Genomic DNA, 24,941 nt, shown 5'->3' on the forward strand with positions numbered 1-24,941 from the left:
GTGCAACATGAGTGACCCGAGCGTGGTCTCTGGGGGACTCATCTGGATGGATGACAGACGACGGGGAGGACAGAAAAATAGTTAGAGACAGAAAATAGCCACACAGTGATAGGTAACTGTCCAGCAGAATCTGCACAGACAGACGGATCAGAGAGCGCTTGGTGCTGATGGCCCTCTACTTACCGTCTCTGCCCCCCTGTCTGAGCTGCTTTCTGCCCACAAGTGAGGCAAATCTCTCTTCTCAAATAAACAGAACTAAACCCCACGTTTGCTGGCATCTCGGGTTTAACTTCTTCGGTATTCAACTGTTCACATCCACAGAGGATTCTTGCCAGTGCAAGTTCCACTTTGACAGCTCTGTCGGCCTAATAGGGCTAAAGGTGGCCCCCATTTTCCTTTCTATTAGTCCTGACAACCAGAAGGTGTTCGGCATGGATCTCACCTGCTGTGTTTGCACCAAATGTCTGTTGGATGATCACTAGACCTGGTGGCGGTCGTCCTCTCCTTGATGCCCAACTGAAGATACAGCAATGCCCCATCAGGGTTTGATTCACAGTTACTCCAACAGCTTTTACTTTTACTTCCTCCCAACATTTAAACCAAGTTCATCATTTCTTACATAAGAAGAAGCTATTATGGATCATAAAAAAACTGTTGAAATTCATTGATTCTGCAAAGACTTCTGCTAAAATATGCTACTTAAAGGGTATTTTAGTTGCATCTACATGGTACTTTTGTTGTACTTGCTGGGTATTTAAGTGGTACTATTTGGTTCATACTTACCTGATACCTATTGGGTATTCATGTTATACCCACTGGGTTCTTACATGGGTATTTACTGGGTATTTACTAAGGGTAAATACTGAGTAAATACTGGGTATTTACGTGATGCAATTCTCTATTTAAGATCAAACTGTATGTTGAGCTGAATAGTGGGGAAAGTGAATTGTAGCAACCCCAACTTGACTTCATATTGGGGGTTGTGTGCACGGTGCATGCACGGGGGGGTTGTGTCCGTCACACGCTCACCAGCAGCAAAACATGAATCAAGTATTAGGGAAAGCCGCAAAACGCAACAACAAGAAACTACATGTTAACAAAAAAAAAAAAAAACTAAATAAATCGAGTGAGACTGGAAAAAGAAGCACAATCTGGAACCATTTCACTGTTAGTGTAGTGATCATAGAAAAGGAAGAGTGTGGTGTGCTGGGAAATAATTCCATCTAGATCCACCTGAGAGAATCAAACTGGGTAGATCATTACTAACAGAAGAAACCAGATCAGCTCCTCAAAGGCGTAGTTTCCTCTCCCAGCGACTCACCAGTGCTGCTTTTGAAATGCATAAAGAGGAAGATTCTGTGGTGGACATGTAGATCTGAGGCTTACTCTGCTTACTCTCTTTTCGTTTTATTTTAAATCGTCAGTTTATAATTTTTTCCTGCAGAATGTCATTTTTCTCTAAAGTATGTTTAAATCAATGCACAAATATTTGGGTTATTGTGAGCAGGGAAGACCAAGAGTTCATTTTGGGTTTCAACAGTTCTATTTATGTTAAAGAACATTTAGAATTTTGTTTATGGTGAATGGTGCAGTATTTTCCTGGTGCACAAGAAAAAGAGTTGGAATATGAAAAAGTGAATTTTATGTTTAAATATTTTAGATGCTTTTCAAACAAAAACATTGCAATTTTTGTTGCAAGTTTTCACAAAAGCTGCTGCAAAGTCATGCATTTTAGGCCGCGACAATCATAAAAGACTGCCGTAAAATCTTGGAAGGTCTGACTTATATTCAGATTGAAAGTGTCAAACACTTTTTGTGAAAATTTGGGAATTTTATTTGTTGTTTCATTAAATTCAACCATACTTAGTTTGAGCCAATTGAAAGTGTTCTCTTTATTCTTATTTTCTTTCTAGCAAATTGAAAGCTGGATTTCTCTGAATGAAACTGCACATAAAAGGACATGATGTTGCAAACGAAAGAAACACTGCTAAACATAAGAAAGAAAGACTGATGCAATTAAAAAATAAGTAATTTTTGGGGATGGTTTTTACCCGTGCATCACTGTGAAAAGAAGATGAAAAAAAGAACAGGAGTTGGAAAACAAACGAGAAAGTAAGTGAGGATGTTTGTGTTCAATGTCACGATGTGTACTTTTTATGAGTTGTTTGGTTCGGCCGTGCAGCTCCAGGTTTGAATAAAACTGGAGGATGCCGGTTCATTGTTAGCTTCGGCTAACGCGGAGAAGCCCAGTGTGCAGGAAGACGCGAGGAGAATCCAGTTCTCTAGCCAAAACACAGTTCCAGGCACCGCCACGGCCCGACTCCAGAGCAGAGTCTACACCAGAAGCAGTACTGAGAGCCTGGAACCAAAACACATCCCAGCGGAAACAACTGGCGGCTTATTGCTGTGGTTGCTGTTGCTTTGGCATTAATAATCCTGCTTACAATATTCTGAGGTTATTTGGATGAATATTTAGATGACCTTTTCATTTGCAGCGTATTTTTGTTTGTTTGTCTTTGCAGCCGCATTTTTTTATTTGTAGCGTTCCTTTTATTTGCAGCATCTTTTTTTTATTTTATTTACAGAGGGTTTTTTTTGTTTGCACAGTCCACACAAAAATTCATCAAAATGTTGTGTACTCATTGAGTTAATAAACAACTTTCTTTGAGAAAGAATCCATTTCCCTGTGAAATTCACTGAATCAGAGTAACATTTGAAATTTATTAAAAAGGTGAGTTTTTTGTTGTTACCAAATCTAAAAATGTGTAGAAACTTTGTTTTTTTCTTTTGTTTTGTGGGCAATTTTACAGCTGGTGGTCTGTCTTTGGTTCAACTCAATCAATGAAACAAAACTCACAGAGCAACACACATACAACAAACCCTTGGCTCATCACACTTTAAGGCTTAAACTGCTGTTCCTCTGCTGCTTTACCAATTTGATCTCAAAGACAATTTGAAAGATTTGACATGAAAGATAACCCTCATCTGATAAAAGACCGATCAGATATCCTGAAGTGCTCCCTGATGGACCGCTCCTTTCAGGGCGCACATTTAACATTTCCACCCTCCGCCCTCTCGCCTTGACGAGACCTATTATTACTATGTCAGATCTAATTACACAGACAATTTACATGAGACACACAGCCTCTTCAAAACAATAATACACTAAATGCTCCGCAGTCGCTCACAATGTGGGCCTGTCTTAATGCAATGAAGTCAATGCAGCGCTAATCAATTTATGACATTCATTCAAAATACTGAAAGAATGAGACGGAGAGCGTTCGGCTCCATCAGCACAAAGATTCAGAGCAGAGAGGCAAACGGGGTTCCTCATTTTCAATGGGCTTGATCACTTCTTCATTCAAACTGAAAGGGAGGGTCTATTTTTACCCATCACCGCTTTTATGCTTTTTCTTCTAACCACATTCAAATATTTATTGAATCGATCCCACTTGTTTCCTTTAGTGTTGGAGCTTCTATGAGAATCCCAGAAGAACATTAAACAACACTTTACATGAAGAGGCCTTTCTGAGCTCATCCTGTAGACTACAAGCCCCTGAGTCACTGGACCAAAGTCACCGTACAACTCAGGAATCTTCAACTGGTTATGGTGATCCAGTCCCATCAGAACCACCTCAAGTGTGAGACAGGGTTGGGGATCCGGCTCCTCCGTTTTTTCATTCATCTACTAATTTGTTCAAATTCAAAGAAACAGGGCTCTTATTAGTAGGTTATAGTTGACACTGGTCTAAAGTAATCCTTTAATAAACTTGGTCAAACTCTAAACAGAGACATTTACTGCTCTGTTGGGGAGGCCCTGGTTCTGGGCCTGCAGGTTTTACTCGTCCCCAATTCACATCCTGACTGTCATTATGAGGGAAACACTGCTCTAGTGCCAAATGAAAGATTCAGACCGAATCCCAGCTGACTGTGACTGTAAGATATCAAACAAGAAAGAAGCTTCTGTGGTTTGGGTTAGTTCTGGTTACTCCACAGTCCTGCTACAAACCGATTTTACCGTCTTCCATCCGCCTCAGCTGAACTCAGACCATGGTGCAGCGTAAAGATACAATCTCATCATCTTTTGATCTATTATCAAAGCGTTCCCAGTCGTCTTTTAATTACAATGATGCCGTTTGTAACCAAAATCTACAAACCTGTATCGTTTTCTAGGACATAGTTTCTGCAGAGTTCTTCAGAAATTTGCGTCTGAGTTGTGGATGGGACAGCTGGCACGGAGTAAGCCTGAGTCCCAACATCCCTCTGTTTACAGCCCTTCACACCTCCAACCTAACATTAGCGATGCAACACAAATAGTGATCAATATCAGATCTATCCAGTTTAGATCCAGATCCCAGCTCAGACAGGGAAAACAGAGACGTTCATGGATCTAATGTCTGCAGGTGGATGATCAGAATGGAGCAGAGCAGAGGGAGTTTAGCCGATGATTATAGGTTTTTAAGTAGGAACTGCAATATTTTTAAGATGGCATTTTTTCATCTGCTCCTGATTCAGCACGATTAAAAAAAAAAGAAATACTCAGAAATGCAATTTGAATCCTCCTTTTCTTTAAGATATTTGGATATCAATCTCTACATAGAAAATCATAGCTGATTCATTAAATCCATCTTTTTTTTAATCTTTAGCATGTTTTAACTCTTAACATGTGCAGGACTTTAAAAAGTGTAGCATATTTGTGCAAATCTGGGGTTCTCTGCTTTCAGAATCCGTTAGAATCACACTGATGGCGCAAACAGTCGAAGAGTTATGGTAATCCAAAAGCAATGAAGCAATTTGTTCAGAAAAAAGCTACTTTCAGATCATTCATGATGTAAAAGTTTATCATTTATTTAATGAAAGCAGCTCATTTGTTTCAATAATATCACAAGTTATGTGAAAATGTATTTTGTAAACCAAACAAGATAGGCTTGGACTGGAAAATAAAAAATACAAAAACAATCAGTGTTTAATTGATCTGCACTGAAATGTAAACTGGATCAAATCCTGAATGTGAGAATCTGTTGAGTTTAATATTGTGGCAGTGATCCTCATGCAGGCCTAAAGTCTTATAATAGGTTTGTTATAGACTAATTAATTTCAGTCTTATGACATTTGAAACAAGCTCCCCCCAATATTTTACCGAACATCTGAAGAAAAAGAAATGTGTTGATGCTACAACAGCTACAGCTACAGGAAAAAAGAAGTTAAAATGGATTACAGTTGGATCTCAACTCAGGTCTGGGATTCAAACTCATCTGCATGAAAGGCTGTGGATAAGTGGTTGAAACCCCTCATTCAAATGGAAAGCTGGTGGTTCCATTGCTGACTTTGACAGCCTACACGTTTTTGTGCCCTCAGGCAAAGCACTTAACCCAAGTTAGCCTCGATCATCCGTCACCAGGACTGTGACACGCTGTGGGTTAATGGAGAATGCTGTTCAGTCTGATAAAACACAGAGGAAAAGTGGCCTACAGTGGGAAAAAAATGCTCGACCCTTTCAAATACAAAAAACTTCCCGTTAGAACGTCGTACTAAAAAACTATATAGTGTGGCACTAAGTAGTGCCCTGAATTTTAAAGCAATTACGACAGCATGCTAACTACTTTTTTTTTTAACGGTGGATATGACATCATAGATTTCACGAAGTTAAAATCTAATTAATATGAACATTTTGGGACAATTATGTATGAGTCCAATGTCTTCTGCACATAAAATAGTTGATAGTTCGTAAAAAAAATACATTTAAATAAAAAAGATTTTGCCAAAAATTGTTCTGATGCAATGCATATTCGCCAATCTAGTGAGCATCGATGCACACTGGCTTTTCGCAGAGACTTTGGGAAATTTCTAGGGCTCTGGATTTTGGAATTGTACTTTATAGTGTGAACGCACTATAAAGGGGTCAGGGTGGGAATTCGGACACAACCTAGGAGATCTGGCTGCAGAAGACGCCTCCACTTTCATTTCCTCCTGTCCTCTGCTGTCATGCTTCCTCGTTCCTTTTGTTCCTCCGCTCCTTGTTTAAGTATTCTGAGCCAGACAAGAGACAGGGAGGTGCCAAAAGGGGGCGACCCTGGCACCACACCCAGCTGAGGTGAGGAGCTCCCGGGGCAGAGAGGGAGATGTAAAGAGCCCAGTCACAGAGGAGCTCGGACAAGGGAGAAGGTCGTGACGGGAAAAGAAAAGGATGAAAAAAAAGAAGAGAAAAACAAAGAATGAAGGGAGGGCAGAGGAGAGCGCATCAGACCTTCATCAATGAGAGGAGAGTTCCACTTCCACAGGAGAAGAGGAGAAACATACGACAGAGTTTTAGGGCCAGTTTACAAACAGTTTTTTTCTTTAATTACGAGATTTTAAGTTGTAAATTTATGAGATTTTTTCTCGTAAATTTACAACTTTAAATCTTACGGAGCCCCTAAAGGGATATTGAAGGAAAAAAAACATTGAAGAAAAAAAAACAAGAAAACAAATCGGTACACACCTGTTAGTAACAGGTGCACACAATAACAACACAATAACAACCAGTTAGTATCTGACCATTTGTGGTCATTTGCCCACGGAGGCATTTTCCCAAGTTACCTGGAAAAGTCGTTACGTGAGCTAATAGAGTTTTACTTACGGGGCGGTCGTGGTGCAGCGGTAGGGCGGTCAACCCATGATCGTAATATTACAGGTTCGATTCCCACCTTGTACACTCGTGTCAAAGTGTCCATGGGCAAGACACTGAACCCCACAGGTTGGCACCAGTGATCAGCAGCAGAGCTGCCACCAGTGTGTGAATGTGTGTGTGAATGTGTGTGTGACTGTAAAGCGCTTTGGGCCTTGTAGGTAGAAAAGCACTATAGAAGTACCGGTATACACCATTTACTTTGCTTTTGGACTTGTCTATAAAGACATTGCAGCTTTGCTTGCTCACCGTCACAATTATATCATCTCTGAACATCCTCTTAAACAAGTTTTAAAGTCATGTGGTTTGTTCTGGTGCAGGGGTTACACCAGTTTTGATCAGGTTACCACTTTTATTCAGGAATAAATAAGATCATCCAGTAAACTCCATGGATATCGGTGGAGGCAGGCAAAGTGCGTTGAAAATGGGCTGCACGTAAGGAAAGAACATGTCCGTCTCCTTCTACAAGAACTTAAGTACCGCAGGGCGTTGAACTCACTCCATTACTTTGCAAACGGTCTACCAGTAAGTTGTTGTTTTTTTTATTTCAATTGTTTTTTTTCTTTCTTCAATGTCCCTTTAGGCGCTCCGTAAAATCTAGTAATTCTACTTTTTTTTTTTCTTGGTGGCCCTAAAACTCCGCCGTAGAAACACACTAACGGAGAGAAAAGCATGAAGCCAGAGAGATAAACAGAGGGAAAGCAACAGAGAGAGACAGATCTGTATTTCCAAATAGAGTGTCCAGATGTGACCTCCTCAGAGGGGGTCCACCCTCATGGCTCAACACTCATTAATAAGGTCACACAGAGGTGAGACAGACGGCTGACTCACTGCATTTCAACAGAAACAGCAGGAGAGAGATCGTCAGGTCCGTACTCAGATCTGTAGACGCTACACTTCCACGACACGCACACACACGCCTGCACACACGCACACCCAGAAACACTTTAAGGAGAAGCATAATCACTTAGTGATCTGCAGTGAGAACAAATCTCTAAAAACACATTTTGTGTAACTAACTAACGTTAGTTAGTTAAACACAGTTTAATGCAACTCTGTATTAAACTAATTAACTGTTCGGTTGCAGATTATTACACGAAAGAGGAGACAGTGAATCGACGTCTATGTTCACTTGCTTTTATTGTCTTCAGTCAATCCCCTCAGTGTGCTGATGGTCTCTCCCTCCTAAAAACAAACCTGTTGGATTACTGAATATCATTTCAAAAAGCAGCTGATGTGTGTGCCCCCCCCCCTGCCAACAGGAAAAAGAAAGCTGAGCACTTTAAACCCCACCTTGCCAGGGGCACATTAGCGAGTCAGCTCAGAGTCCCAGTTGAAGACAATCAAAGTATGAAGCTGATGTTGCACATCGATTCAGTCACAGTAAACAGCACCCTGACCTACGGCTGCTAACAGCCCCAAACTAAAAGCTCCTCCCAGTGCTGTGCTAAGTCCACATGACCTTCTTCTCAAACACATTTGACGTTTTTCATAAACTGTTTATCACTTCCTGCTGTGGAAAACATGAACTTTCTTTTCCCCAGTTAATCTACAATCTCCATCTCTTTGGAATCGGACCTTTAGCTGAAGGCTTCCTGGTTCAAGTTCTGAGACAGGTAGGAACAAACAGATGTCCCACTCTAAATACCTCACAGTCGTGCCCTTGAGCGAGGGCCCTGACTGACCCTTGACCCCATAGCTCAGTGACCACAGGTGCATCTGTGGCTGTACTGGGAAGCACTGCTGAGGTCTGAGTGTTTACCTGTTTGACTGCAGGTAGAAAGTCCTTGAACAAGACAGTTTAAGTTAAAAAAAACACCTAACAAACTGATAAATGAGTGTCATAACAGAAAATAATAAAAGTCATACATATCCTGCAAAATCCTATCAAGCATGTGACGCCATGACTCAGAGCTCATCCCCATTAAAGGTTGGTTTCCATGTTCATGTCCAGCTATTAGAGCAGGAACAGACAACAATTACCGTTTGATCATTCAGGAGGAGGAGTTTCTTTACCAGTCTATAATGTCAGAAAGAGCACAGGCTCAGAGGTGACTTTCTAATGAACTCCTGCAGAAGCTATGTTCTAGAAAACAACGGCGTTTTTTTGATTTGGTCATCATAATAAAAGATCACCGGGAAGGCTTTGAAAACGACTCAAACGACTCAATCTCTGAGGCTCCGCCTTTCTCTCATTGTGGGTGACGCCCATTTCATGACGTCAACCTAGTCGCGGCCTCAGCAGCGTGTTTGCGTTTCACTTACGAAAACATCCCAACTTTTACAACTCAAACGACTCAATCTCTGAGGCTCCGCCTTTCTCTCATTGTGGGTGACGCCCATTTCATGACGTCAACCTAGTCGCGGCCTCAGCAGCGTGTTTGCGTTTCACTTACGAAAACATCCCAACTTTTACAACTCAAACGACTCAATCTCTGAGGCCCCGCCTTTCTCTCATTGTGGGTGACGCCCATTTCATGACGTCAACCTAGTCGCGGGAACAGGAAGTCCTCTGTTTGGAAGAAATGGTCTCCTACAGTTTGGTGGAGTTCTAATGTCCCGGCCGTCTCCTCTTTTTTGAAACATCAAAGGAGTCTGGGCTTTCCCGGTCACATGACCGTGCACGTTTTATCATGACACAAAGACTGCACACATGAAAGGTGGCATCGCACGCACTCATCCATACAAGAGCATGATGTCACAGACACACGTAGACGCACAAAATGAACGCAGCATCAAGGTGAAAACGCCAGTCCAAACACACTCAAACGACTCAATCTCTGAGGCCCCGCCTTTCTCTCATTGTGGGTGACACCCATTTCATGACGTCAACCTAGTCGCGGCCTCAGCAGCGTGTCTGCGTTTCACCTACAAAAACATCCCAACTTTTACAAAGATGGATGTGCATATCCTCCATATTAAAGGAAAGCGTTTAGCCGAGTGTGTCTGTTAGCCTGGGGGCGGAGCTGGCAGCGCAGACTCATCCTGGAAGGGGAGGGTCCTCACTTTGTGACATCACAATGTGAGGACCCATTCATTTTTGTGGATTGGGAGGCGCTTGTGCTCGGAGAGCAGATTTTAGAGGAATACTCAAACGACTTAATAGATAAAAACACTGCTTTGAGTCTGTTTTTTTGAGGAATTAACATTATAATACACCTTAGAGCTCCAAAAAGTAGTTTTTGCATGATATCGGTGCTTTTACAGAACAGAGTAGCATGGATTTATTAAAGGTCTATTGACATTTTAAAACTAAAATGTTCTCGTGTATAGCTCTACACTTTCACATAGTTTAAACAGAATCGTTTAAAGAGGCCAGCAATTCACTTAAACTCTCATTAGCACAGGGGGGTAGGTTTACTGTCAAGAGGTGACCCCTGACGTCCTTCTCTGGCTGCTGGTGCACACGACAGTAAAAAGGTGTCTTCATCTCATCGTTTTCTGTAACTGAGGTGATGAATGATCTCAAAATGCCTGTTTTTAAAAATAAATCCGGTTCCTTAAAGTCCAGCTTGTAGGTGACTTGGCTGTGCAGCCGCATACTTGTCCCATAAAAGTCTACTTTCAGCAGGTTTTTTTCATGTAATTTAGATAGAATTTGAATAGGTTTTGGGGTTTTGTTTGATCCTTCCATGTTTGGATGAAAGCAGAACCCGTCTAAAAAGTTTTGAAACTGAAGCCACATCAAAACGTCGACTGACGTTAGTGAATGTGCTCAGAAACCATTCAGCCTCTCATTTACTGGGTTGCTAACGGTTACGCGGCGCGCATAACTGCACGTGTGTTTGTGTGTGTGTGTGTGTTGTAGGGTATCCAGCAGCAGCACCTGCACTGAAAAGTAACCACACGCAGGTATTCACAAAAGACCCGCAGTGTACTACACAACCACATGCAGGCATGCAGACACATGAGAGTCATGATCTCCAGACGTCCTCTCCCCCCTCGTCCTTTTTTATGCACTTTAACTGATTTCAGAGGAATTTTCAACAGCAGTAACACATGAGATTTTTGTCTCTTTAAAATACTAATCTGTCATGGCTTTAGAAAGACGTCCTCCCACCCTTCATATATATATTTTTTACATTTCTGTAATCACAATGGGAGTTTACCTTCTTTTCCTTTTTAACAAACATCGTAAAGAGCTGCCCCGTACAACCACACATCCACCTGAGCCACGCTGCTGGAGGTCAGAGGCTTTGCTCAAAGGCACCACGGTGACAAAGAAGGGGCAGACACAGCTGTTCCCGGAGATCCCTCAGCCCCATGTCCCGCAGCAGCAGACAGGGTTTCAGCTCACAGTAGTTTCCATGGCAACACGTGTATCAGGCTGAGATGCAAACTTTTCATCTTTTTCAAAAATGAAAAGTTGTGTCACAGAGACACACCTTTCACTGACTCAACAGAGGAGTTCACGGACAAAGTTCAGGTCGCTGCAAAGGTAGCCCAAACCATTATGCCTCCTCCACTGTGCTTGCATACTACAATGGGGGCATGAGAAATTCGGCCTGTAATCTGCAAACAAAGCTGGCACCTGAGGCTACCTGTCCAAACGACATGGTTCCAACTCAAACCGGGATAAACGCATCAGATTTTTTTGAGTTGTTGAGATTTCTGTCAAAAATTCCACCGTCTGACCTTGACATCAGCTTGATGGGATGTTTCTTATTTCACTGTAACGGAGCAACAGAGGAGCTAATGATGTCTGTACTTTGATTCTACAGATTCGATTCTACTTTTCGGTTCCTTTAACTTACAGTTCCTGAAGTGTTTTAGAACAGCAGCCTTTAGCTCCTGGAACAGGAAGTCCTCTGTTTGGAAGAAATGGTCTCCTACAGTTTGGTGGAGTTCTAATGTCCCGGCCGTCTCCTCTTTTTTGAAACATCAAAGGAGTCTGGGCTTTCCCGGTCACATGACCGTGCACGTTTTATCATGACACAAAGACTGCACACATGAAAGGTGGCATCGCACGCACTCATCCATACAAGAGTATGATGTCACAGACACACGTAGACGCACAAAATGAACGCAGCATCAAGGTGAACACGCCAGTCCAAACACACTCAAGCTGAGTTCACGCACAGACGTACACACTCACTTCATTTAACCACAAAACTGTGCACACGCAGACACACAAGCACTAGACAGCCCACACACACACAGCATACACACACACAGAACAACATACACACACAGAAAAGCATACACACACACAGCATATACGCACAAAACAACATACACACACAGAACAGCATACACACACACAGCATATACGCACAAAACAACATACACACACAGAACAGCATACACACACAGCATACACACACACAGAACAGCATACACACACAGCATACACACACACAGAACAGCATACACGCACAAGAAACTGCGTGCACACACAAGCACACAGAGGAAAGCATACACACAAAAATAGTTAAACATACACGTACAAAAGCACACATAGAGACACACACTCAGTGACCCAATGACCTGTCGGCTCGAGCAAAGAATCACTGAGGAGGTAAAAGAGCGCGCACACAGATGTTGAAGAACACCATTAGGATGAATATCTAACTATTGTGTCACTCACACAATGATGCAGACAAAAACACACTTTCATGCAAAGCACACAAGTGAGAGAGTGGCCAATGCACAAGTGTTGTGAATGAGTTTAAACTTGCAGACAAAATGTAGAGCTCACACACATCCACTAACTTGTGTGTGAGTGTGCATGTGTGTCCCTGTGTGTGTATGTGTGTTTTGAATGTGTGTGTGAGCAGATTAATCTAGTGTGGTCGCTGAGATGACACTAATCCCTTCACTGATTATCTAGAGCATAACATCACACTAATCTGTGTGTGTGTGTGTGTGTGTGTGTGTGTGTGTGTGTGTGTGTGTGTGTGAGAGAGGGAATAAGAAAGACACACAGGGTTAGAGAGTGGAGGTAGAGACACAGTCAGAGCTTCAGTTCCCTGAACTCCCCGGTCCTTGTTTCCTGTTTGGTTTACTCCTCTCACACCTGGGCTAAATCTGAACGGACAGCAGTAATTTACCACTAAGATGCGAGCAGAAGGTGTGAAAGGGAAAGAAGTTTGTTGCAGAACGAACCTCAGAGTTCAGCAGGGTCCTTCTGTGCTAAATTCTACGGGTAAATCCTTTGCCTTAACAGCAACACTTCGCAGCAACACAACAAACAGGCTCCTTTATACGCTAGACGACATTTCACACAACTTTGGCTTTGATATTAAATCCCAAAGCATCCATGAAATTTTATTATTGTATTGTTTGTTAGGAACAAAACTGATGCAAACTTTAAAATCGACCCCAATAATGGCTGACACTAAATCGTAAACGTGAAGCACGAGTTTGGAATACTTTTGTAGATGAATAGAATATAAAGGCCCACTCTAATTATCTTTTGATCTATTGTAAAAGCGTTCCCATAATTATGATGAATCTGTTTTTAGCTGTTTTAAATCAAATATCCTTTCTAGGACATGACTTCTGCAGAGCGGCGAGAGTTCATGAGAAATTCACCTCTGCGATGCCAGCTCAGACAAGGAAAACACAGACGATCATGGGTTTGTCTGTAAATGGATGCATTATTATGGGATGGAGCAGAGAGCTTCTGACCTGTTGATTGGAGTTTCTTTGCAACAACAAGCTTTTTTTGAACACAATTTTTGCTTCTGGTCCTGATTCACAACTTCTTGCCTCAAAGCAAGAAGGCCCCCCATTCTAGTCCCGACAGGGGACCTGAAACAGAACATCAGTGGGGGACCTTTCTGTGTGGAGTTTGCATGTTCTCCCCATGCATGCGTGGGTTCTCTCCAGGGACTCTGGCTTCCTCCCAACGTCCAAAAACATGCATAACATAACATAGGTTTATTGGCGACTCTAAAGTGTACATACGTGTCACATCGGGAGCACAAGTCTCCCTTATTGCTATGTTACACTGAATATTAGCATCACTTCTATGTTCCTTTTCCCAGCACGCGTGTAAAGCATTGAAACCCTAAAGTCGCCACTTTCACTGGTCTGCATTCTCTATACCTGAGCTTTCATAATCAATATCAAGATGATTAAAGGTAGTCGACCCCCTGACCTCGTCTGACGAAGGATCCTGTTTGCTCGTGCTCTGACGCTGCCTTTCAACCAAATGAAAGGTAATTCACTCTTAACATTGTCTTTTGAAACCTCCCCCATCCGGAGACAAACACTCACGAGAACAAAAGACAGAAGCCAGCATCAACCTCAATAATATTGATTCTTCCAAGAGCACTTGGAAGTGTTGGTGTTGAGCTTTCCAGGTAAAAATCAGGTCAGAATGTGGGAGAAGCTGCTTGTGTGTCAGTGTGTGTTTTCCGTAGCCCAGCCTGTCTCGCTCTCTTAGCTTTATCATTATAAAAGTAAATTGCGGCTCCCCTGCGCCAGATGAAGAATATGATATTTCCATTTCTGAATCTCCATTGTCTGTTGCTGCTTCGCCACTAGATACATACCATAATCACAACTCTGTCACAACGCATCACACTCACAATGGATCATCCCAACAATGGACCAGCGTTTCAGAGTTTTTGTATTTGTTTGTCAGGAACGACAGGATTCTCCTTGTTTTAAAACAACATATTTTCTTGGGTAATTTCAGTTTGCGTCCTGCAGCTTTAGTTTGATTCTTTATGAAATTTGAAAAACCTTATAAAAATGAAACATTTCTTTCAAAGGTAAGCTTTCATGTAAGGGTTAATGGCCTTCAAAGTGTGTATTATCAGAAATGGCCGCACGCTGTGGAAGCCTGAACTATCCGACGTTAAGCTTCAGCGAGTGCATTAATTTCTGATAATGCACTCTTTGAAGGCCATTAACCCGCTTCTGCCATGGTCCCTTCCAAAAAGAAACAAATATTCATCCAATATTTAGTACTTTATTCATGTCGTTTTTTATGGCTTGGATAACTTTTTTCACAAAAAGCGCACTATTTGTTACGTATGTTACCATGGCAACGCGCCCCTTTGCCGGCTCAGCCAGCCAGCCGACCTCGACTGCAGCGGCAAAGGAAAGCGATATGTATGCTGATGATCACGATGTGTTAAATAAAGCATCAGTTCAGAGTAGCGGTGTGCCAAAATATCGATATGGTGATACATCGCCTTATTTAGTCCCGTGATTGATTCTCGATGCGTCTTCATCAGGTATCGACCTTTTATTTACATTTGAAGCCCCTGTAAAATTCTATAATAATCATCTTTGGTGAGACAATTATTCGGAGGGTTGATACGGGGCGCTCGTTACGAGATTGGCTGTCGCCGGCGGACAAAGAAGAATACACATTCAAACAAAAATGGCCGAGGAAATTAGTGAGAGCAGCAACTTAAAAGACGCGCCGGCAGCATGAAGCTGCATCAACGGAGTTGTGTGAGAAAGCCGTGGCTGTTTCTTGCCTGAAGCCGACACGGCCCAGCGCGGATACCTTTTTCACAGGCGAAGCTACCGCCGTCTTCTTTGAGAGCAGAGGCAATGAAAAACTGGATTGCTGTTTACATGTACAAGGGGCTCCGTCCCTGCAGTGAGGTGGAGAACGAGGGGTTTGGGTTTTTATTGAATGCAATAGAGCCACGCTTTGACATTCCCTCTCAGAAATACTGAAACAATAATCCCTGCACTGTACGCCCAGACCAGAGCTATGGTTGAGATGGAAACGGCAGAAAGAGGGGCATCCCTTCCCTTACACCCCCCCTTTGTTACGGGGAGAGGAAGAGGAAGTACCCAGGCGCAGAGAGGAGAGGAGGCAGGAGGTTGCAGGGGAACGGGGCTTTAATAATAACAAATGACTACGAACCAAAATCCACTGCTTAGCAGGCTAGAAACTCGAAACTTGAAAATACACAACGCTCGAAACCAGGGAACAGCACAATTACAAACTATGGACCAGCACAGGAGGAAGGGAATGACAAGACTTAAATACATGCAGGCAAACGAGACACAGGTGGAAACACTCAGGAAGGATGGGGACCAAAGTAAAACTCAAAACTACAACAAACCAGGAAACACTACAAAATAAAACAGGAAGTAACTCAAAACATGCCAGAACAGAAAGGAAACAAACCACAAGGGCAAAAAAACAGAAACCGTGACACCCTTCTCCTCAAAAGGTAGACGAGCGGCGTCTTGATGCTAAAAAGCCTGTGGTTCTCCAGAAAAACATGAACATCTAAACATACATCACATGCAGCTTTTCCCCAAACGTTTTGTTCACAAAGATGTTTACTTTTAGATGCACTTTAAGTTCATGGATTTTATCCCTCGTCATTTATTTTGAAAGCAGTTTGTATCTTAAATAACTCAAAGGAAAGTTTCTAGCTACTTTTCTGGGAGAATTTTATTTTTGTTTACACCACATTTGCATTAAATGGTGTCATTTATTTTTAACAAAGACACTAGAATTAGTTCACAAAATTAATATCTGATTTACAGCTATTTTTTTTAACCCTTGTGCTATTCTAGGCACGTTAACATTGGAAGTTGGGTCATCTAGACCCACTAGACAGTGTGTTGAACCTTTTTTCTTCAATGATTTGTGATCTTCACTGGTGTCCATGGATAACATGAAATCTTTCCACCTTTATCCACCTTGACTTATTCATTTTTTTATCCTGTTTACAGCAATTTGGTACTAAATAATGGCTGCTGTTCATGTTCACTATTGTGTAAACCGAATTTTACAGATATTTCCAAATGAAAATTGTCATTGTTTGTCACACAGTATTACTGATTTCAGCAATGTTACACAAAAGTCTGTTATCATTATATCAAATAGGACACAAGTTGTTCATTATATTGTGTTTAAAAAAGAAAAACAAATGGGGAAATATTTTTCAAAAAACAGTTTTTCAAGTTCTTTCTTAAAGTTTGATGTATTGTGAGTTGTTAGAGACGATATATATCGATTATCACATTATCGCTATATCGTGATAGTATCGTTATCGTGAGCAATGTATCGCAAATCGTATCACAAATCGTATCACAAATCGTATCATAAGGTACCCAGTGATTCCCAGCCCTAGTTCGGAGAGAAAGTTCGCCTCTTCCCGCTTGTTTTTGTCCAGATGATGAAGATAAAGTTTGTTTTAAAGAAGCGAGCGTATTGATACAGAACATTTAAGATATGTGACCAGAACTACTTTTTTAGGCGGAAATTATCACTGTGGATAATCACTTTTAATCCACACCCAGCAGCCAATCAGAATTGAGTATTCACCATGGTATAAAATCATTTCTTGTATTGCATTTCCTTTAAAAGTGTTCAAAGTTCCTGGTAAAAAGCTTCCGTCGTAACGTAGACGTCAGTGCAATAAAATAACTAAATCTAGCATTTGATCCTGATTCCATTCCTACAGAATTCAACAGAGAAACAGATTACCTGGGACGTTAAAAGTGATAGCACAAGGGAGTCATGATGCAGCCCTCCTGCGATAAATAATAAATTACTAGATAAGTAAAATCCTTGCTGCATATTTGAACTAACCCTTTAGTCACAGGGCTCCAGTTAAGCAGAATTAGCCACTGTGGTAATAAAACCCAAAAGGTGACGTCCATACATGTGGATGCCAGGTCTGAAGAGGTTAAAAGCATTCTGCAAGAATAATAAGCTCCATAATGCACCATATATTTCAGACTTTTGCACTGTAAAACATACAGATTTAATCAATCTATTTTGCAAAATGGTTTTCGCACTTCTGATCATAAAGTTGACCTGGCGATGGAAGTGAATCTCTGTTTTGCAAGAACAAAACTGATTTTAAATTTTGTTTGGAGCTTTTTTCGATTCTCTGCAAACCTGACGATCATGCAAGAAGTTTAAACACACCCCTCCCCCAAAAAACATCATTTTATGTTCTGACCAAGAATAATAACCCATTTGCTGAACAATAGAAAGAGAGGAAGAACTTTAGCTTCACAAATAAACCAGTTCGTCCGAACATTTCGGCTTGCAGAACATGTTTTCAGTGGCTGCAGCGCCTGCAGAGGAGGTCGCATTCTTTTTGTAACGTTTTGCTGTAAAATTTGTACAACAGAAAAACTGGTTGTAGCTCCACAATCACACAACAAGCATTCATTCATCTTCTTTACCGTTTATTCCCTTTCGGGGTCACGGGGTTGCCGGAGCCTATCCCGGCCACTTGGGCGAAGGCAAGGGATGCCCTGGACTGGTCGCCAGTCTGTCGCAGGGTAGAAAATCCTCAATCACACATCAATTCACTCTCACACTCACACCTATGGACAATTTAGAGTTGCCAATCAACCTATGAAGCATGTTTTTGGACACAACAAGCATCACAGCATATATCTGGTGATGGTTGCTTATGAAGATGCAACTGTTGGTGACAAACTGCAACCAATTTCAATTGAAGTTCCTGTAATGTGAGGATTTGAAGAGCCCTTCATCAGTTGTATGTTCATCCTCTCATGTTGAAATTTTGAAACAAACAAAACAAATATGTGAAGACAAAGTCATTCTCCAACTCCTCTCAATCTAGTCTCTATCTACTCGCCTGAGCTTGAAAAAAGAAATCAGTGAAACTAAACTTGATACTCATTTGATACAGGAAATCGTGACGCTAATGTTACAAGTAAAAATCAGATGCACTTTGGTTTATATTTGTAAATAAAAATATTGCCATTTCATGGCAATATTTACATCTCAACAAGGCTGAACAAATCAGCACATCTTTAATTTGATTTTCAAATACAAATGTAAATCCTTGGCGTGAATACGAGTGTGTGTAGTTGTGTGTCCCTGTGACAGGCTGGCAGTCCGTCTGCGGTCACACAACTACACTCTGCAGTAACTGGGATAGGCCCCAGCAACCCTGTGACCCCAAAAGAGGTTAAGCAGGTTTGGAAAATGGATGTAAATAAAAATGATAAACAAAAAGTTTTAACGCTGGTGTAATTTTAAAAAACAGAGTTCAAATGTCATCACAGACAGATGTTTTGTTTACCAATATTTCCCCCAATTGCAGCCCTCCTCTGCAACAGAAAGACGTGTTTTGCTGCGTAACTTTCTGAACCTCCTAATGTTTGGGAGCAAATCTTTCCCAGGACAAAAAAACAAAACAACTGAAAGGAGCTGAGAAAGCCAGAGAAGCAGAAAGAAGCAGACAGATTCAGAGCTGAGCGCTGACATCTTCCATATTTGATGCATTCAGTCAAAGGTAATTAAGCTGTGCTTGGTGTGTGTGTGTGTGTGTGTGTGTGTACACCTCTGCATGTTTGCATTTCAATGATTAAATGCTTGTGTGATGCTGTGTGTGTGAGAGAGAGTCAGAAAGAAGCAGAGAGAGAGAGGCAGATTATCTGTGTCAGTGGCCATTTGCTCACAACTGGAGCCACATCGAAGAGAGCCAGAGGCAGAGAGCATCATGGGTAACTGAGCACACGCTGCCTTGGCGTTTGTCCATGCAGCGGGCGAGAGAGAGAGAGAGGGCAATCACATAGCAGATGACATGTCTCCTACAGTGTCCACTTGTCTGTCCCTAATTCTCTGCAGACACTCACAACAGAGCAGCGACAGTGATGTGCGGAGCGGCACGGTACCTGTTAGCCTGGAGTTGGTGTACGGAGGGGAGAGGCTGTCGTGCGACGCCATGTACTGCGAGCCATCAGCATAACTCTGCAAAGGCAGACGGGACAGCGTCAGTGTTTGCTTTCACTGACTGTTCGCTCACACTCTGATGGATGTGGGACTTCTTTTGTGGCGGACAGATGAGGGGATGGATGCACGGTGTCTGTGCAGCCGACAGAAAGCTACACAGGCAGCACTTCAAATGCCAGATTCTGTGATCATTTGGTGGTTATTAACAATGAAAGGAAAAGACATGTTGCAAGATGATTTCTGCACTAAGAAAACAAGGTATTTGTATTTATAAAGCACATTTTTTGAAAAGAACGAAAACATTCAACTGCCCCAAAGTGAGAAATAATAAGATAAAAAGCAATTCCTGTCATAAAAAAACACAAAAAATAACATAAAAACAAACAAAAAAAATCAAATAATAAATATATACAATAAACGCATAAAAATAAAAACATAATTCATTAAATTAATTAGATCTAAAGTTAAGCTCAAATATGTCTAAAGACCGCGTCTCACAGCCACATCGAACATTTTGTGCATATTGGACGGATGAAAATTGGTCAGACGTGAATATATGTGGAAAAACAGAAAGTTTTGGTCTTTACGTGACATTTTCACAGATGTATCACAAAAGATCTACGTTAAAACTATGGAAGTGGTACGAATAAACCACACAGAGAACACAGAAAATCAACGCAGAACATGAACCCTGAATGATTATTGCACTGTTTATACGAAATTCATTAGTGATTTTTGAATTAATTATGTCATTTTAACGCGATATGTGGGCCGTATATACGATATAAAAGAAATATTGGTGGTACATGCGTGAAAAAAATCTGCTAGACATACGTGGAACAGTCGTGGAAAGACACAAATTTGCGTTTGCATCTCACAAAGATGACGTACAATTACATAAGATTTACGTAATAATTGCATCTAAATTAAGTGAAATACGCAGTTTTTTCCATAAACTGTGTAATTCTAAAACTGACCAAAATTTTTTTACAGCTTCAAACCAAGTTGACGAAAAAACGTGTCGACCAAAACCCACGACAAACGTCTGCACATCGACGAATGACGAACGCAAGAAACGCTTGTATTACGTGAATCATGCATGAATCAGCAAAAACCGAGACTTCATATGTGGAAAATGTGCAAAGATGTATGTAGTGGCCGTGGGACACGGCCTCTGAAAGACAAAGAAATGTGCTTCACATGAAAAAATGTAGAAGCTCGGATGTGGAGGAAACTATCCCATAAGAAAGCTGCTCTGTCCTGGGTGTGAGTCCGGTTTGGGGAGCATCAGTGGATCATCTACCACTTCATCCTGGAGAAGACGGCTGCAGCAGCTCAGGTCAACACGCTGAAGCCAGACTATTCAGAGCTTTAAAAACCTTCAACTGGATCCTAATATTTACTGGAAGCCAGTGGAGAGCAGCAAGAACAGAAACAATCGTTTTTCCTCAGCAGTAAAATATTGGAAAAGCATCTGTATGCTTTAAAAAGACAAAAAGGTTTTTCCATCTCGCAGACGTGGAGCTCTGATGTCCCTTCTCATTTCTGGACCAGCTCTGTAAACTGCTAGAAAAGGTTGGTTCAGCTGAGCGCAGAGCGGTGGAGTCTATTTAATGTGTGAGTCTGCAGCCGTCCTGTTGTCTGCAAATAGAAATGTGTAACACTTCGTAGTACCTTGGAGGAGCGACTTCCACTGGCCCATGAAGCTGAGTTTGTCCTGTCCTCCATACCTGCGAGAGAAGAGGAGGAGATTCCATGTTTAATCACGAAAGACAACTAATGAAATAGAATGTGTCCGTTTTCCACAGAGAGAAACGAATCATAAAAAAGCCAAAACTGTGAAAGAGCAGAAGTTAGCTCAGCATCATGATCCCAGGAACAAAAACCACCTCAACGTCATTTTCTGTCACATTCCTGACTCTTTTTTTTTTTAGAAACAAAGACTGTAAGCTGTTTTAATTCAGCCCCTGTTGATCCTGAAACCTCTTCTAAATCTCAGCATTACAACTTTAATCAAGGAAAGCGTGTCAATCAGCACAAATCCATTCCTCTGTGGCTCAGGAGCCTCCTGCAGACAATTATCCATGAAGTAACCGACACGTCCGTCTGCTGACAGGTGACCTGCTGGCCGTGCTGCTGGAAAACTTCGGCTTGGAGTCAAATCCATCCAGAACTTGTTGAAATGTTTGTTTACCGGCTGTAACTTACAGCCATGCAGGTGGGCTTTATCTCTAGTATCTTTGCAGAACTGTCAGTAAGATACTTGTCATCGTCAGCAGACTCGTCAAAGAGAGAGAGGACTGTATCTGCAAACACACACGCGCACACACCCACACACACACACACACACACAGATGACACGTGTATTGTAATATCCAAATCTCCCTTCAATGGAGTCTCTTTTGTGTGGATGTGTGTATAGCAAGCAGCTTACAGTCATTGTGGAGCGTCAGCTTATCTCTGTGTGAGTGGATGAGTCGGTGTGAGTGCAGTGGAAACTGCTTCAGTTACAAACAGGCGTTTGGGAGCAGGCCAGCAGTCAGAGCCGTGACAGACGTACCTTTGGGGCAGGTTTCAGGAAAACGGCAGAGAATCAGACGGAAAAACAGAACAGACAGTAAAACGACCGAGCATTTGGGGAAAAATGAAATGATCGGGACTTGAACATCGACACAATAAACTTCACTGTTTAAAACGCTCTCAAACTTTTCATGAATATTGAAAATATGTACGGTTTTATTTAAAAACAAATGGTATATTCAGACTGGAAAAATCCGTTGGCTCAGACCGAGTTTGCTTAATTTGGTCCGGATTGTGTTCTGAGCCTCCTGACTGGGCTGCATCCAGACGGCCGTCAGGCTGAATTTCCTGTTTCAAACCAAAGCTTGTAAACAAAACCTTGTGACTAAAGATCGCTTCAGTCATTGGCCAGGCATTACGGGGACAGGGCACAGCAATGACAGGTAACGAACCGAGACCACCTCCAAAGAGGGGTCAGAGAGCAGCACCTGGTCCTGGACCAGGATCCGCTTGGGTGGATTCAGACGGAAAAATGGGTCTGAATTATCAGGGGAAACAAACTCTGGTTCACTTTAAGAGGACCAAATGTGCCCACTCCTGACATTCACAACAAACTGAAATAATATGTTTTTTGCATTGAAACCAAACTTTGAGGCTTTAACTTTAGCAGGTAAAATGTGTTTTTTCAATGTGTATTAGCTGTGATGAAAGCGTCATGAAAACCTGGTTGGGTGAACATCGCTTTCATGTTGACGACTAGGTCCGCACAATAAAACGCAAATGTATCGTTATCGTGATATCAAGCTGTGCAATAAGCATTTCGCAAAACATGCAAAAATTGCTATAAATGGTAACCTTAAATGTGCCAAAACAATCTTATGGCAGCTTACCAGATTTAACCGATCAAATAAATCCCTTTATGCATTTGACCAATCGGATGAGCCCCTTTACATTGTTGACCAATCAGATGAGCCCTTTTATGTGAGATGTTCGCCTCCTATGTGGAAGAGGTTCAGTTGTAGTGTAATGGAAATGAGGTTTGGGTTGTTTTGCTATTTGTTTATCAAGTTATATTATCATCACAATATTGATCACTCTTATTGCGATTTTCCCTCATATCGTGCAGCCCTATTAATGACACATTCAAAGTTTGTAAAATCTGCTTCTGTGTCTGTGCGGTTCAGAAAGAACCACTCTGATTTCTGGGATTTAGAGTTTGTTGGATTCAGGAATGAAATTCAATCATCAAAACTAAATGTTGGCGTGTGGCTTGAAGAGCCGCTTCAGCCGTCTCTCCACCTGCTCAGGTGTGACCAGTTTGCTACAGAGTCAGTAAAAAGCACACGAACTACAGGAGGGATTATTTCCACTCTGCAGTGAACTACTTTCTGAAAACACAAGAGGGAGTAAACCCAGAAAAAGGTTTAAGTCTGAACAAAAGCCGGTCCAGAAGCTGGGAGGCAGAGGAGAGATGAGGAAGAGAAGAATGAGGAGCAAAGTCATTTAAGGAAAAACCCCTCTGCGCGAGGGGTACCAAGAGGAGGAGATTGGATGAGAGGGTGGAGAGGAAAAGGAGGGAAAAAAATCCAAGTTTGTTTGCAGAAGTTGAAAGATGAGGTGGAGGAGGAGAAACGGAAGAGAGAAGGAGGCATCCATGTGTCCTGCACCTGATAAGGCCTCCAATTGAGGGCTATAACTTTCACAAGAGAGAGGGAGGGAGAATTTACACACGAGGAGGAAGCTGACTTAAAAGCTCATGCGCACACACACACACACACACACACACAGCGCAGGTTATCTATCATCAGTTAATGAACTTAGACTGACAGACAGCCCCGTGTCTCTCTCACACTGATCCTATTAAGGCCTGCCTGACACAAAACAGACTCCTATTAATACACTTAGCCTCTGAGTGTATGTGTGTCTCATCACTGCGGACAAAAACAGGACTGTACCCAATATTACCACCAAACGGTTTTAGCTGCTTATCTCAGCCTTTCTATGGGACTAAAGCTACATACCTGCCTGGTTCCAGTTGATGAAAAACACATCTGCTAACCTCTAAAAACAAATTTGTGTGTGAAATGCTGAAAAAATACCTTCCATTTCTTTCAGTTGCTAAGTGTTCGATGGTGCAGTTCTCATCAACAACAGTGACAACCTTCAACATTTACATGAAGTCCCAAAGCCTGAGGTTCTGTGGGGAGGGAAGGGGTTCAAATGAATGAAACCAAAACACCTGCAGATGAAGGAAAAAGGAAAGAAATCCATTTGTCTGCACGTTCAGACAAGAGAGCAGGCCATTTACCGCAAAAATGCGCAATGATTACGCACGGATCGTGTTCTTTGCGTGTTTTATGAGTACTTCTTCCTTAGCAAAGTGGACGCTGCTTCTTTTCTTCCAAGAAACGCTGTGATGACATCAAAGCTTAAAGACACATCTGCATTTGTACACGCAAATACACACCTGCATCACTACACACAAATACACACCTGCATTTGTACACGCAAATACACACATGCATCACTACACACAAATACACACCTGCATTTGTACACGCAAATACACACCTGCATTTGTACACGCAAATACACACCTGCATCACTACACACAAATACACACCTGAATCTGTACACGCAAATACACACCTGCATTTGTACACGCAAATACACACCTGCATCACTACACACAAATACACACCTGAATCTGTACACGCAAATACACACCTGCATCACTACACACAAATACACACCTGAATCTGTACACGCAAATACACACCTGCATCACTACACACAAATACACACATGAATCTGTACACGCAAACAAACACCTGCAACTGTACACGCAAATACACACCTGCATCACTACACACAAATACACACATGCATCTGTACACGCAAACACACACCTGCATCAGTACACGCAAATACACACCTCCATCTGTACACGCAAATACACACCTGCATCTGTACACGCAAATACACACATGCATCTGTACACGCAAACACACACCTGCATCAGTACACGCAATTACACACCTGCATCTGCACACGCAAATACACACCTATATCTGTTCACGCAAACACACACCTCCATCTGCA

The 24,941-nt window shown here is 41.9% G+C and overlaps 1 protein-coding gene across 14 annotated transcripts in view; it reads right to left on the bottom strand.

Annotated features, from left to right (window-relative positions):
- tcf4 (transcription factor 4) overlaps window positions 1-24,941 on the bottom strand; it is a 224,354-nt gene that overhangs the window by 146,093 nt on the left and 53,320 nt on the right. For all 14 annotated transcript variants that reach the window (XM_078955583.1, XM_078955586.1, XM_020707913.3 and 11 more), the window contains 2 exons: window positions 20,994-21,049; window positions 19,262-19,337 (listed from right to left, as the gene is read on the bottom strand). In XM_078955583.1, the coding sequence (XP_078811709.1) occupies window positions 19,262-19,337; window positions 20,994-21,049 (132 nt within the window). The remainder of the gene's footprint in view (window positions 1-19,261; window positions 19,338-20,993; window positions 21,050-24,941) is intronic.

Source organism: Oryzias latipes, chromosome 12, assembly GCF_053564925.1.
Source record: "Oryzias latipes strain Hd-rR chromosome 12, Olatipes_Hd-rR_3.1".
Lineage (NCBI taxonomy): Eukaryota > Metazoa > Chordata > Actinopteri > Beloniformes > Adrianichthyidae > Oryzias > Oryzias latipes.